Source organism: Oncorhynchus tshawytscha, linkage group LG07, assembly GCF_018296145.1.
Source record: "Oncorhynchus tshawytscha isolate Ot180627B linkage group LG07, Otsh_v2.0, whole genome shotgun sequence".
NCBI classification, from domain to species: domain Eukaryota; kingdom Metazoa; phylum Chordata; class Actinopteri; order Salmoniformes; family Salmonidae; genus Oncorhynchus; species Oncorhynchus tshawytscha.
Window position 1 is genome coordinate 47,265,729 of NC_056435.1, and position 13,635 is coordinate 47,279,363.

The 13,635-nt window shown below is 43.1% G+C and overlaps 1 protein-coding gene and 1 long non-coding RNA gene across 2 annotated transcripts; both read right to left on the bottom strand.

Annotated features, from left to right (window-relative positions):
• Nucleotides 1-2,680: 2,680 nt before the first annotated feature.
• LOC112254661 (class E basic helix-loop-helix protein 40) lies at nt 2,681-6,667 on the bottom strand. The gene is made up of 5 exons (XM_024427405.2): nt 6,222-6,667; nt 6,016-6,079; nt 5,622-5,729; nt 5,124-5,247; nt 2,681-4,738 (listed from the first exon to the last, which is right to left on the bottom strand). Exons 1-5 carry the CDS (start codon nt 6,293-6,295, stop codon nt 3,843-3,845), a joined length of 1,266 nt encoding a protein of 421 aa, XP_024283173.1. The 5' UTR covers nt 6,296-6,667; the 3' UTR covers nt 2,681-3,842.
• Nucleotides 6,668-7,837: 1,170 nt separating this feature from the next.
• Nucleotides 7,838-8,845, bottom strand: LOC121846848. The gene is made up of 2 exons (XR_006083835.1): nt 8,440-8,845; nt 7,838-8,181 (listed from the first exon to the last, which is right to left on the bottom strand). It is a non-coding gene; the product is annotated as an uncharacterized LOC121846848 (long non-coding RNA).
• Between the last annotated feature and the right edge of the window lie 4,790 nt (nt 8,846-13,635).

Below are 13,635 nucleotides of genomic sequence, written 5' to 3' on the forward strand. Positions count from 1 at the left end.
AGAGTGTAGGTGACTGTAACTGCAGCTGGCAACAATTGAATAAAACATTTTTACCAACGTTTACTTACACCGTTCATATTCAACTGGTTTTGTACATTTGTAAATGCATCAGTTATTCTGCACTCTGACACAATCAGAAGAGAGTGATCTAAAACCATCCCCAGAAGAAAAAATGTGTCCCGCGACTGAATCTAGTTGACGATCCCTGATATAGGCTATGTATTGGATAACAGCACAATAATTTGGGCTTGAGCTCATTAAATGTATTTAATGTATGGCTCATCAGGCTCAAGTAGCATCAGGCATGAATTTTCTATCAAAGCTCTCATCAAATCCAGACAGGCCTCTTTATATGCTTTATAATGCTTTTGAATGACACTTCCTGTTTTGGTGGGAAATACCGGGCTACCCGGGAGAAAATGTATTTATTTTCGGGATGGAACATTTGTTAAATACCTGGAAAATATTCAACCCTACTCTGGACGGCTGTCTGTTTCCTACACCACGACGAAAGATTAAATAAATAATTTTCTCTGGGCTACGTGGGGCAGAACGTGGTCAACGGCAGAGTCACTGTTATGACGGTCCCCGAGCTCAACCCCACACATCAACCAAAGGGCTGGAGTCAAAGAAAAGACCCAGAACCTTCCATCAAACCCCCACTAGCAGGACAGTGAGGACAGATATAAGTATGTGTATTGACTCAAGCCAACAACTTTAAAGGAAGTATGAAATGATTGCTTTGTTGAAATAAATATTTGTCTTAACTATTGGCTCAACCATTGAAATGTTTTGTTGAAGTCATTCTATCCTATCAGTGAGGTGATGGTTCTCTATTCTCCCAGCAGGGGGCCACACATGGCTGAGGATCTCTACTGAATAACGGAGCAGAAAAACAGGATAAATGGCAGATGTATTATCATATCTACACACTAGGGGGAGAAGACACCAAAGAAGAGTAGGATATGTGATATTTAATAGTGTCTATGAGGCTTTTTTTTGGTCAATTAAATGAGCTGTATTTGTAAACATATAGAACTTTGTCAGCATACTAGAGCAGGGTGAGGAAATAGATGGTGAGGGAAATGGAAGAGCAGGTCGGTGTGTCCATGCTCATTTACACCAGGCTGCCGAGTAGCCCTCCCTTCCCCTTCCCATCAACTCACCAATCACAGCTACCCAGGAATAGCAATGTGGCCGTTCATGTGACAGCTGCGTGTGTATGTGTGTGTGAGCAAGGTAATATTAAGTGCCTGCTGGCTTCTCATTTGTGTTTGTCTGTTAATGTTCTTTCCCTTTTATCTTCTTGCAGTCTTGACATCTTCTCCATTTGGTCTCTTTTGATCAGCCTGAGGTTTGTTAAATTCAACATCTATGATTTAAACTTACACCTGTGCTTTAAACCTTGATCCCAGTTTATTAATTATCATTGCACAGGAACTTTGACCCAGGTCCAATTCTGTGTTTACCATGAACTATATAGACTGGACTATGGAGTGATAACATTTTGATTGTAACTATTTATATAAAATGGATGTTGAATAATAGTTATCTTTATTGTGTTTCTACTTGTGTGTCCACTTTAAACTAGAGGTCTTCACAGGTCCTACTGAACCCGAAATCCAACCAAAATTCAAACCTTTCCCTCGGGTCCTTGTCGGGTCCTGTTTGATTATCATCGGGTCTCGGGTCTATGTAACCACAGCTGATAGAACCGACTGGACACGAATGGATCCAACAAGGGCTCTGCATAGCCAATAGCATATGTATTTTACGCTAACAACGTGCATTCATGGACTTATAGAAGACCTAACCAACAGATAAAGACTTGGCTGATTAACATTATTGTTTGTCACTCGGTTCGGGTTTAGACCCGGACCCGTTGGGGTATGGGTTGGGTCTAGGTCTGGTTGTTGTCGAGTCCATTCAGGTTCGGGTCTGATTGTTCTCGTGTCCGTTAGTGTCCGGGTTCAACTTTTTGGAAATGTGAAGCGCTCTACTTTAAACAACCTAAATATATGAAAGATAAAATACGGCCTTTAGAGCGCACTGATTGTTCAGGGACACCACGGTATCTGTCTGTCTGTGTGTGTTAAAAGCAGAGAAAACATCCATAGCGGTGTTTCTCTTCTTGTGACTAGCAGTGCCCGCCCAGTAAGCAGACTGCAGCAGCTCTCCCCATTCTATAAGAGTTCTGTCACGCCCTGGCCATAGAGAGGCTTTTTATTCTCTGTTTTGGTTAGGCCAGGGTGTTACTTGGGTGGGCATTCTATGTTCTTTTTTCTATGTTTTTGTATTTCTTTGTTTTTGGCTGGGTATGGTTCTCAATCAGGGACAGCTGTCTTGTCTCTGATTGAGAACCATACTTAGGTAGCTCTTGCCCACATGGGTTTTGTGGGTAGTTGTTTCCCGTTTTATGTTTTGTCACCTGATAGGACTGTTTCGTTTTTTTCATTGTTTCACCTTTGTTATTTTGTGTTCAGATTAATAAAGTTAACATGGACACGTACCACACTGCATTTTGGTCTGATCCTTCATATTCCTCATCAGACGAGGATGAGAATCGTTACAAGTTTCCCCCGACAGATTTGTGGTTGTGGGAGAAATATATCCCAGGAGATTACATTTCACCTCAAGATGCACTCTACTCACTCATGAGGAACCAAGCAGACAGGCTTTCCACAGGAAAAAAATACTTTATTAATACGCTTATATAATGTATATCACCATTTAGACAAAGTATGTACATCAACAACTTTCTGGTAGGTCCCAAGTACATCTTTCTATAAAAAATGAATATTCTGTTAAAACGTATACATTCACTTCTCACCAACTCCTTAGACTGCAGTATTCATACAAATACATTTAATAAACATCCAATGATGTTTTTATCAGCTTTTCACAAGTAAAAGGCAACAGCATGAACAAACACCAGGTTTGACTTGAGGAGAAGCGGATTGCTGAAAAACGCAGACCAGGGCCAGCACAGGGCTACAGTATGTACAGGGTTTATTTTACACTAAAATGACTGTCCACACTCTACTACCCCTCTCTCTAGTCCGAGAATTAGGACACATATCAAAAATAGAGATGTACAAGAGGTATACACAATAATGACAGAAAATCCATCTCAACAGTCAGTGAATTGCCAACTCGACATGGTCACATGATGACATCACTAACTCCATAAAGTGTGAATTGGCGTACCCTTTGCTCCTGGCTGTACAGTTGTGGGGATCATTATTTTAGTCAGAGCGCTTGTTGTTGTCATAGGAAATGGGGCAAAGGGCATTGTCAGCGATGGCAATTGTTACCTAAGGTAGATAGACAACAACCTTTGGGTGAAAGGTGACTGTTGACATTAGGTGTAACATGATTTAGGACGTGTATGTGTCTCTATGGCAGCAGCTACAACTGAGACCTGTCAGTGTCATCAGCATGTAGAAACCTCAACAACAGCATCTACGGGATTGCCTCTCTTTTACATTCAACCAAGGGTGTGTGTTCAGGGCAGGTCCAGATCAGTGGGGTCAATGATGCACTCAGCGCTCTGGTGGGGGTATGCATTTTAAGTCAAACATTCAGAGGGTTGAGAGTCAGGTAACAGGTTCAGCTGTCTTCATTCTACACCTTCACTCTTTCTTGTCTTCGCAGCAGTGTGGCTGTGGATGATATATCACCAGTCCGGGACCAGATCAGCTGCATGCTCTCTGTCTCCCTTTGGTCTTCTGACCTCTGGGGTGAGGGGTGATAGTGGGTGATCTGACTGTTAGTCATGTTCTCCCCTATGTTCCCTCTCAGCAGAGCAGTCTCTATGTTCAATAACACTGTTCAGTGGTCCCTCAGTCTTTGGTTTCCAGGTTAATGGGCTTTAACGCTTGGAGGAGGGCTGGTGAGTCCATGGGGCTCTGGGCCACGGTGGGGGGAGAGGGAGAGTGCCCCCTGGGGGATATCGTAATCAGGGAAGTTTGGGCATGCGTGTCGCTAGGCATGCCCTGTGCGGAGCCCCCCAGGCCAGGGTAGATCATGGGCATGGCCCCAGAGTACCAGCACTTCTCCAGCATGGGCAGATAAGCGGCAGCAGAAGGGGGGATGAGGTAGAAGGGCATGCAGAGAGGATGAGGTTGGGCCTGGTGGGGGGAGTAGGCGCTCATGTAGCTGCCGTGACCGCTGGAGGAGGATGAAGAGGATGAGGATGACTCTCCACCTGAGAGAAACTCGTCATCGGATGACTCCACCCGGGCATGTTTGTGGCGAGGTTCATCTTCCTGCTTGACGCCCAATGACGCCGTCTTTTCTCCCAGGGCTCTCTTCAGCTGGCTCTCTTGGCCATAGTACCCTGCACGCAACGCCAGATGCTCACCCTGCTCGCCACCGTAGCCGCTGTCTGTGTCTGTATCACTGCCACTTTGCTCACCGCCAACCTGGGCATACGCCCGCTGTATGACGGGCACACAGTTCTTCCTGTGGCCCTCGCTGGGCTTGGGGGGCTGGCCTACAGGCTTCTCCCTCAGGGCCTGGTGGTGGTGGTAGCTGGGGGTCTTTTCGGGCCAGTGGCTGTGGGGAGGGCCCTGGGGGATCTCAGTGGCCACCTTGTGCAGGTGGTTGATCATGTGGGAGGGTGTGAGGTCTCCGTCACCCTCCTGGTTGGCCAGGTACTGTAAAACCTCCTGGGCACAGACGTGGAAGCCTGAGCGGAACATCCCCTCGCTGTTCTCCTGGCTGGGAGAGGACTGCTCTGTAGACAGGAAGGAACAACAACATCAAATACAGAACTACCACAATGCATTATTTTGGAAACTACCAAACTACTCTCATCACATTTGGGGAAATTCTCATAAGTAATAAATCTTATTATGGGTAAAATGTCCCCTTATATTCAACCACATCCATTCTAAAACGGAGTTATTCTGTCTCAGTTTCTTATTCCGGTAACATGTTATAATAATGCAATAGATGAGAAATGCACTGTGCTGCATTTGAGAATTAGTGAGGATGTTGTCTGCATCCAAATGGAAACTAGTCAAGGCAAGAGACGACAAGCTATATTTAAATTCACTGATTTGCATGCCCTTCTGCAGAATCATCTTATTGTGGGTGTGTGTGTGTATGTTTCTTCTCACCGATTTGCATGCCATTCTGCAGAGCGAGGATTTTCTGCTGCTGGTTTTCCAGTAGAGTGGTGAGGGCTTTCACATGCTTGAGCGTGAGTTCCAAAACCACAGCCTTCTCCAGATGGCCAAGAGTCTACGAGAATAACACACACTACTGTCAGCAGGGGCTCCCTGCACTCAGCAGCACACACACAAACTTGGAGGCACAACAATAACTAGTTATACTCAAATTAAAATTCGATCTTCAACATTTGATAATATATCAGATATCACTACCTGAATCATAAAAAAATACTGATCTAAGGAAATTTGCACCATTTCAGAATTAGTTTAAGTACTTAATTTCATTGATTTAAATGATTTTATAAATTTCAACTGTTAGTCACGCCGATACCAAAACCTGAAGTACCACAAAGCAACCACTTAACGGCGCCTTAGCTAACATCTACAAGCAGTGAACAGTGAACCAGTTATTACTGAGCTACTTCCAGATAAATAGGAACTTACTGTAAGCTTCAGGTGCTCAGGCAATAAATCTTTCAACTGAGCGATGCACTCGTTTATCCTGTCTCGCCTTTTCTTCTCAATAAGTCGATGAGGTAGTTTGTAGTTTTCCTAAAGGCAGGAGTGTGAAAGTAGGTTAGGTGGAGTCATATTGAGGTTACCGAACACCTACAGCAATTTGACAAGCAGCCCTGTCAACACTAACATGGACTTCAAGCCTCACATCAGATGGGAAAACGGGTCACCGCATGATCTGAATGATCAGGCCGACTGAATGACTTAAAACAATGTTTAGTTTAAATATTGTATAATCACAATATTCTTATTGTAATAAAATTACATTCAAAAGTATTATTTCACATGAAAATAGTGAATAAACACAAATATTTCTACCAACCTTGCATTCCTCTGCTCGTTTCATTCCCCGACGGGATTTGTATACATATATAGGGAAATCCATCCTAAAGAAAGGCAGAAGACAGTCAATGAGATGTGAGTTTTGTGAAGTTGCGCACTCAATGTCAAGAGAGACAAATGTGTGACACTATGTAGAGGCACAGGGCAAGCATGGCCATTGCACAAGTATCTTTCTCAGCAACTTACCCTTGCATGTCAGACAGCTCAGCCTGCTGGTACTTGGGAGGGGGCTGCGCCCTTTGAATCCTTTCCATTTCCATTATCTTTAGGCCTACTCCAAACTAATCACGAAAGGGCAAGCTTGTTTCCCAATGTATTCACTCAAGGATGCATATGAAATTTAATAAAAGTAATTTGTCCAGTATTCCTAACTCGAGATTAACAATATGTAGAGAAAATGTATTTTCCTTTATATTTCAATTGTTGTTATTATTATATTTGTCGCCGAATGGGAGTAAATTGTCCCGGAGATCTCCACGAAGTCAGTCAAGAGGTAGCCCTGAAGATGCACTAATCTTGGTTGCGCGTTGGGAAAGTGGGGGAGGACACTAGAGCTACGTGTTAAATAAACCCCTCTGACTCTCGCTCGCAGAGTGACCTACCTCTGTCACATGAGTCACGTTTTGGACGCCGCTGTCTCCGCGGTGGAGGGACTGCCCATTTTCTACTGATAAGGAGGATCTGGGGGCGACGTCGGTTCCACGTCACACCGGAGGACTGAGTCCCGGGTCTCGTGTACCACCATGCTCAACTGTATGGTAACCACTATACGCGCCACCGCTAAGGAGCATATAGACAGGTTACAGTTTACAACACAGAGCTACACTTCTCACCAAAACTGCTCCGCAGGATCCACTACTAACAAGACATCAATAATATTGATATGGGGATAATTTTGCAAATATATCGATGAATTGATAGAATGGGGAGTTAAATGTGATATCTTATCCCAATCCTTATATTGTTCATGGGACTCATTCACCTTTTGCCTCATACACAACATAATTTAATCGTAAGTGTAGGCCTATGCCAATAAGCAAAATCATGTAATTTGTAAATACAATACATTATTATATTATTTAACTTTAACCACTGTGATAAGTTAATAGCCCTATGTTGTAGGGCTTTATAATAGGGGTATTGACATGTAGGCCTGCCTGGTGGATGCTGACTAAACTAAACTCAACACGATTTAGGATGGATTTGGAGCAACGACTAGTGTGGGCTGACTGGAACTCCAACTTCACACAAAAAAAGTATTTTTTTTATTCAAAAACGACAGATTTTAGCACCCAAAGATTACCCAGAACAATGTGAAGACAGGCGCTGTGAGGACAGATGGTCGTAGGCCCTGGAACTCCTGCTCGAAGTCTTCATCACTCATCTCAAGGTAGGTGAAAAGTTGCTGGAAAAGGGCTACCATGGTTGGTTGTGGTTCGGGTCCTCCAATTGCTCCTTCAATTGGCTGGTCTTTTATGTCTGTATCTGGTGATTCAATCTGCAACTCAAGCGATTCTGGTTGTGTTTGGCCCCTTGGCCAGGCTCCTAGTTTCTCATAATTTACCTCTTCTTCGCCGGATGATTCCATCGTATTCCACCCCGTTTCAATTTTAGGTACCTTTTCTGACAGTTGATGCTGCGAACACAACTCAGTACGCGTTCCTTTATATCTCTTTTTGGAATTCACTGATTTGCGGTGCGGCATCCCACTGCTGCCACCATATGTAGCGTAGAGTAGGCCAGAAGGCTAAACTGAAAAACCTAACCTCTATCAAATAAAACGATGGCCGTAAAAGTACTTCTGTGCAAGGGTGTTTATTTACATAGTGATTCTGGAAGAAAAACAGTACTGCCACCAAAAGTATACATTATGGGACAGCTAAAACAGTGCTGCCCCATCAACAACTCAATCAAAACGCCACCCGCCCCCCTTACCAACATCAAAGTCTACATTTTCCACTAAGCTAAACATATCATGAATTATCTTCATTGAACCTTAGCAATCGATTTTTAATAATACAATATAGCGCATTATAACACAGTTACATAATCCCATCACTCCTGACATGCTGCCTTCAATTGCACAGTCACTACAAAGCCAGCCCGATTGCCATATCTCGTGTCCTTATTCCAGAATACCCGGAAACTACAGAGAGAGGAACAGAAACAAACAAACAGAGCGCTCATCCAAAACATTGATAAGTACAATAAACGTAACATAAATTAAACATGGAAGCTTGTCTGCGTGGTTCTTATAACATACCAAACTGTTACTGAAGGGAGGTAAGAATGTGTGTAATGTATGAACTGAGATCGCTAAATGAACGTGTGTGTCAACCCACATTGTTAAGGTAGCTAAAAACAGAGCAGGGAAGGGGAGATGAGTGTGGGTGTGTTAGCTTACCAAATGCTGCCCGCGGCTAGTGATCTGAGCGGAGCTAGAGCAGAGCGTGTCCAATTTGACTGGAGCGAGATACCCAAAGGCTGACTTGCCGGCCTTTTCGCCCGCTCCAAGTAGCGTTCACATCAAAAGCTCAGGGCATGCCGGGCCCAGCATGCATTTGTAGTCTACTTGTGCGCTGCTATAGCCCCTTGCTTTAGCTACTGTCATGGAGTTCCCTAAATATTTTCATAAAGAAACTGATCAAATGTACAGGTGCAAAATCAAGGTGATTTACAAATATGAGGACCAAGAGCAAGAGAGAAAGTGCGGTGATGTAATGTCCACAACTAAAGAAACATTGTGGAATCTGAAAAGACACATCCAAGAAGCATGATGACTTACCATGTGCACATGCTAAAATAAAGGAATGAGGTGGGTAGCTAATTAAGTGTGTCATTGTAGCAAAGTATTTAAAACAAAAAAACAGATCTCTTAAAAGTGTCCTTCATTTTGGTAGTATTATCTATACAATAAGCCATAATTGATTTTGGCCTAATATGTCTGGCATATTCCCACTTTCAAGGAGCTTTCGGCAAAATAACCCAATCAAAATTGAAAGCTCCTTGAAAGTGGGAATATCACATTCCACAATGTTTCTTTAGTTGTGGACATTACATCACCGCACTTTCTCTCTTGTTCTTGGTCCTCACAGTTTGGTATGTTATTAGAACCACGCAGACAAGCTTCCATGTTTAATTTATGTGACGTTTATTGTACTTATTGTACTTATCAATGTTTTGGCCTACCTATAGAAAAAAAACTCCCCAGTGGCTCTGCAAGCATGGAGAGGATATTCTCCGCTACTGGTCTGCGTTTCTTAAAATGAATTCAAAGGCATGCAGACTAAGCCTAATAAGGCATTTTGAATGTTTTATTTAATTCTAGTAGGTCACAGTGTATATGTGCAATTTTTAGACTAAAATGATTTAATACAACAAAACGTTTTTTAAATGCTGAGTGCTTAATGTCCCTGACTCCCTACCAGCCTAGTGTGTAGCACTCGCAAATACTTCACAATGTATTTCTTGTAGGCTATAGCCTTAAAAAAAAAATGAAATAATTTACCCCCCAAAAAATATTTTGTGTTCCTTCTTAGGCTCCCTGTCTGGCTCCTGACCTATTTAGCGTGTTATGCTGTTTAATATGACATGTACTGCAGCCTATTTGAAGTGATGAGTGCTTTATACAACACAAGACATGCAAACAGGTCCAGAACAGAGGCAGGGAAAGCACAATCTTAAATAGAGCCTTGGCTACAGGTAACTCAAGCTTTCAATAAAACCAGTTTTAAAAAAGAGATTAAAGAACATCTTACTGCACAAAGGCGACTGTGAAGAGACACCGCCATTTTATATACACTGCTCAAAAAAATAAAGGGAACTCTTAAACAACACAATGTAACTCCAAGTCAATCACACTTCTGTGAAATCAAACTGTCCACTTAGGAAGCAACACTGATTGACAATACATTTCACATGCTGTTGTGCAAATGGAATAGACAACAGGTGGAAATTATAGGCAATTAGCAAGACACCCCCAATAAAGGAGTGGTTCTGCAGGTGGTGACCACAGACCACTTCTCAGTTCCTATGCTTCCTGGCTGATGTTTGGTCACTTTTGAATGCTGGCGGTGCTTTCACTCTAGTGGTAGCATGAGACGGAGACTACAACCCACACAAGTGGCTCAGGTAGTGCAGCTCATCCAGGATGGCACATCAATGCGAGCTGTGGCAAGAAGGTTTGCTGTGTCTGTCAGCGTAGTGTCCAGAGCATGGAGGCGCTACCAGGAGACAGGCCAGTACATCAGGAGACGTGGAGGAGGCCGTAGGAGGGCAACAACCCAGCAGTAGGACCGCTACCTCCGCGTTTGTGCAAGGAGGAGCAGGAGGAGCACAGCCAGAGCCCTGCAAAATGTCCACAGGTGGGGGTTGTGCTTACAGCCCAACACCGTGCAGGACGTTTGGCATTTGCCAGAGAACACCAAGATTGGTAAATTCGCCACTGGCGCCCTGTGCTCTTCACAGATGAACGCAGGTTCACACTGAGCACATGTGACAGATGTGACAGAGTCTGGAGACGCCGTGGAGAACGTTCTGCTGCCTGCAACATCCTCCAGCATGACCGGTTTGGCGGTGGGTCAGTCATGGTGTGGGGTGGCATTTCTTTGGGGGGCCGCACAGCCCTCCATGTGCTCACCAGAGGTAGCCTGACTGCCATTAGGTCCCGAGATGAGATCCTCAGACCCCTTGTGAGACCATCTGCTGGTGTGGTTGGCCCTGGGTTCCTCCTAATGCAAGACAATGCTAGACCTCATGTGGCTGGAGTGTGTCAGCAGTTCCTGCAAGAGGAAGGCATTGATGCTATGGACTGGCCCGCCCGTTCCCCAGACCTGAATCCAATTGAGCACATCTGGGACATCATGTCTTGCTCCATCCACCAACGCCATGTTGCACCACAGACTGTCCAGGAGTTGGCGGACGCTTTAGTCTAGGTCTGGGAGGAGATCCCTCAGGAGACCATCCGCCACCTCATCAGGAGCATGCCCAGGCGTTGTAGGGAGGTCATACAGGCACGTGGAGGCCACACACACTACTGAGCCTAATTTTGACTTGTTTTAAGGACATTACATCAAAGTTGGATCAGCCTGTAGTGTGGTTTTCCACTTTAATTTTGAGTGTGACTCCAAATCCAGACCTCCATGGGTTGATACATTTGATTTCCATTGATCATTTTTGTGTGATTTTGTTGTCAGCACCTTCAACTATGTAAAGAAAAAAGTATTTAATACAAATATTTCATTCATTCAGATCTAGGTGTGTTATTTTGGTGTTCCCTTTATTTTTTTGAGCAGTGTATGTTATTGTAATTTGCACTGTACTATGTATTAGACCTAGATATTGTGTGTATGTACTGATATGTAGGCTGTGTGTGATGTTTTAAATGTATGTATTTCAGTCCTTGACTAATAATGTTCTGTACTATGTATTCGACCTAGATATTGTGTGGATGTACTGATACTGTGGGACAAAAAAAGTATTTAGTCAGCCATAGTGGAGTTTGACTGTTTGAGGTTGTGGACAGGTGTCTTTTATACTGATAACAAGTTCAAACAGGTGCCATTAATACAGGTATCGAGTGGAGGACAGATGAGCGTCTTAAAGAAGAAGTTACAGGTCTGTGAGAGCCAGAAATCTTGCTTGTTTGTAGCTGACCAAATAATTATTTTCCACCATAATTTGCAAATAAATTCATTAAAAATCCTACAATGTGATTTTCTGGATTTTTTTCCCTAATTTTGTCTGTCATAGTTGAAGTGTACCTATGATGAAAATTACAGGCCTCTCTAGTCTTTTTAAGTGGGAGAACTTGCACAATTGGTGGCTGACTAAATACTTTTTTGCCCCACTGTATATAGGCTGTGTGTGATGTTTTAAATGTATGTATTTCAGTCCTTGACTAATGTTCTGGACTATGTATTAGACCTAGATATTGTGTGTATGTACTGATATGTAGGCTGTGTGTGATGTTTTAAATGTATGTATTTCAGTCCTTGACTAATAATGTTCTGTACTATGTATTAGACCTAGATATTGTGTGTATGTACTGATATGTAGGCTGTGTGTGACGTTTTAAATGTATGTATTTCAGTCCTTGACTAATAATGTTCTGTACTATGTATTAGACCTAGATATTGTGTGTATGTACTGATATGTAGGCTGTGTGTGATGTTTTAAATGTATGTATTTCAGTCCTTGACTAATAATGTTCTGTACTATGTATTAGACCTAGATATTGTGTGTATGTACTGATATGTAGGCTGTGTGTGACGTTTTAAATGTATGTATTTCAGTCCTTGACTAATAATGTTCTGTACTATGTATGATGTCATGTTTCATGTGGACCTCAGGAAGAGTAGCTGATGCTTTTGCAGCGGCTTATGGGGATCCTAATGAATACTAAATACCAAATAGCATTCACCTTTTCATGTTTATTAAAATACTTATCTTTCCAATCAAAAATAGATTGGTGTTGGTTAAATTGTGATTTTAATGAATGGAGCGAATTTGAAGTGGCAGTTTTTCCTGGGTGCTTGGGGCAGTTTTTAGCGGAGCGGTTGGAAATGACATGGAGCACAGGATAACTCCATAAGCAATGAGCGGGATTTCTGACTGTTCAACTTTGCTCCCAAACTCAACCCTCAGTTCTATTGGCAAACATACAATCACTAGAGAACAAACTAGACGAGCTCCGTTCAACACTATCCTATCAACAGGACCCGAAGAACTGTAATATCCTATGTTTCTCGGAAGTAGTGGCTCTTTCCATGACATAGACTGACCAGGTGAATCCAGGTGAAAGTTATGATCCCTTATTGATGTCTATGATCCCATATTAGTGTAGATGAAAGAGACGAGACAGGTTGAAGAAGGATTTTTAAGCCTTGAGACCTGGATTGTGTATGTGTGCCATTCAGAGGGTGAATGGGCAAGACAAAAGGTTTACAGAGCATTCGGAAAGTACACTTACATAAGTATACAGACCCTTTACACACTACTTTTTTGAAGCACCTTTGGCAGCAATTACAGCCATGAGTCATCTTGGGTATGAGGCTACAACCTTGGCACACCTGTATTTGGGGAGTTTCTCCCATTCTTTTCTGCAGATCCTCTCAAGCTCTGTCAGGTTGTATGAGGAGCGTCGCTGTACAGGTCTCTCCAGAGATGTTCAATCAGGTTCAAGTCCGGGCTCTGGCTGGGCCACTCAAGGACATTCAGAGACTGGTCCCAAAGCCACACCTGCATTGTCTTGGCTGTGTGCTTTGGGTCGTTGTCCTATTGTTGTGAGAAGGTAGGGGTGGTATAAAGAACAGAGCCCTATTTGGTGAAAGACCAAGGCCATATTATGGCAAGACCAGCTCAAATAAGCAAAGAGAAACGACAGTCCATCATTACATTAAGACATGAAGGTCAGTCAATTCGGAAAATTTCAAGAACTTGGAAAGTGTCTTCAACTGCAGTCGCAAAAACCATCAAGCACTATGATGAAACTGGCTCTCATGATGACCGCCACAGGAATGGAAGACCCAGAGCTACCTCTGCTGCATAGGATAAGTTAATTAGAGTTACTATAGAAATCAGCAATTACAGTTGAAGTTGG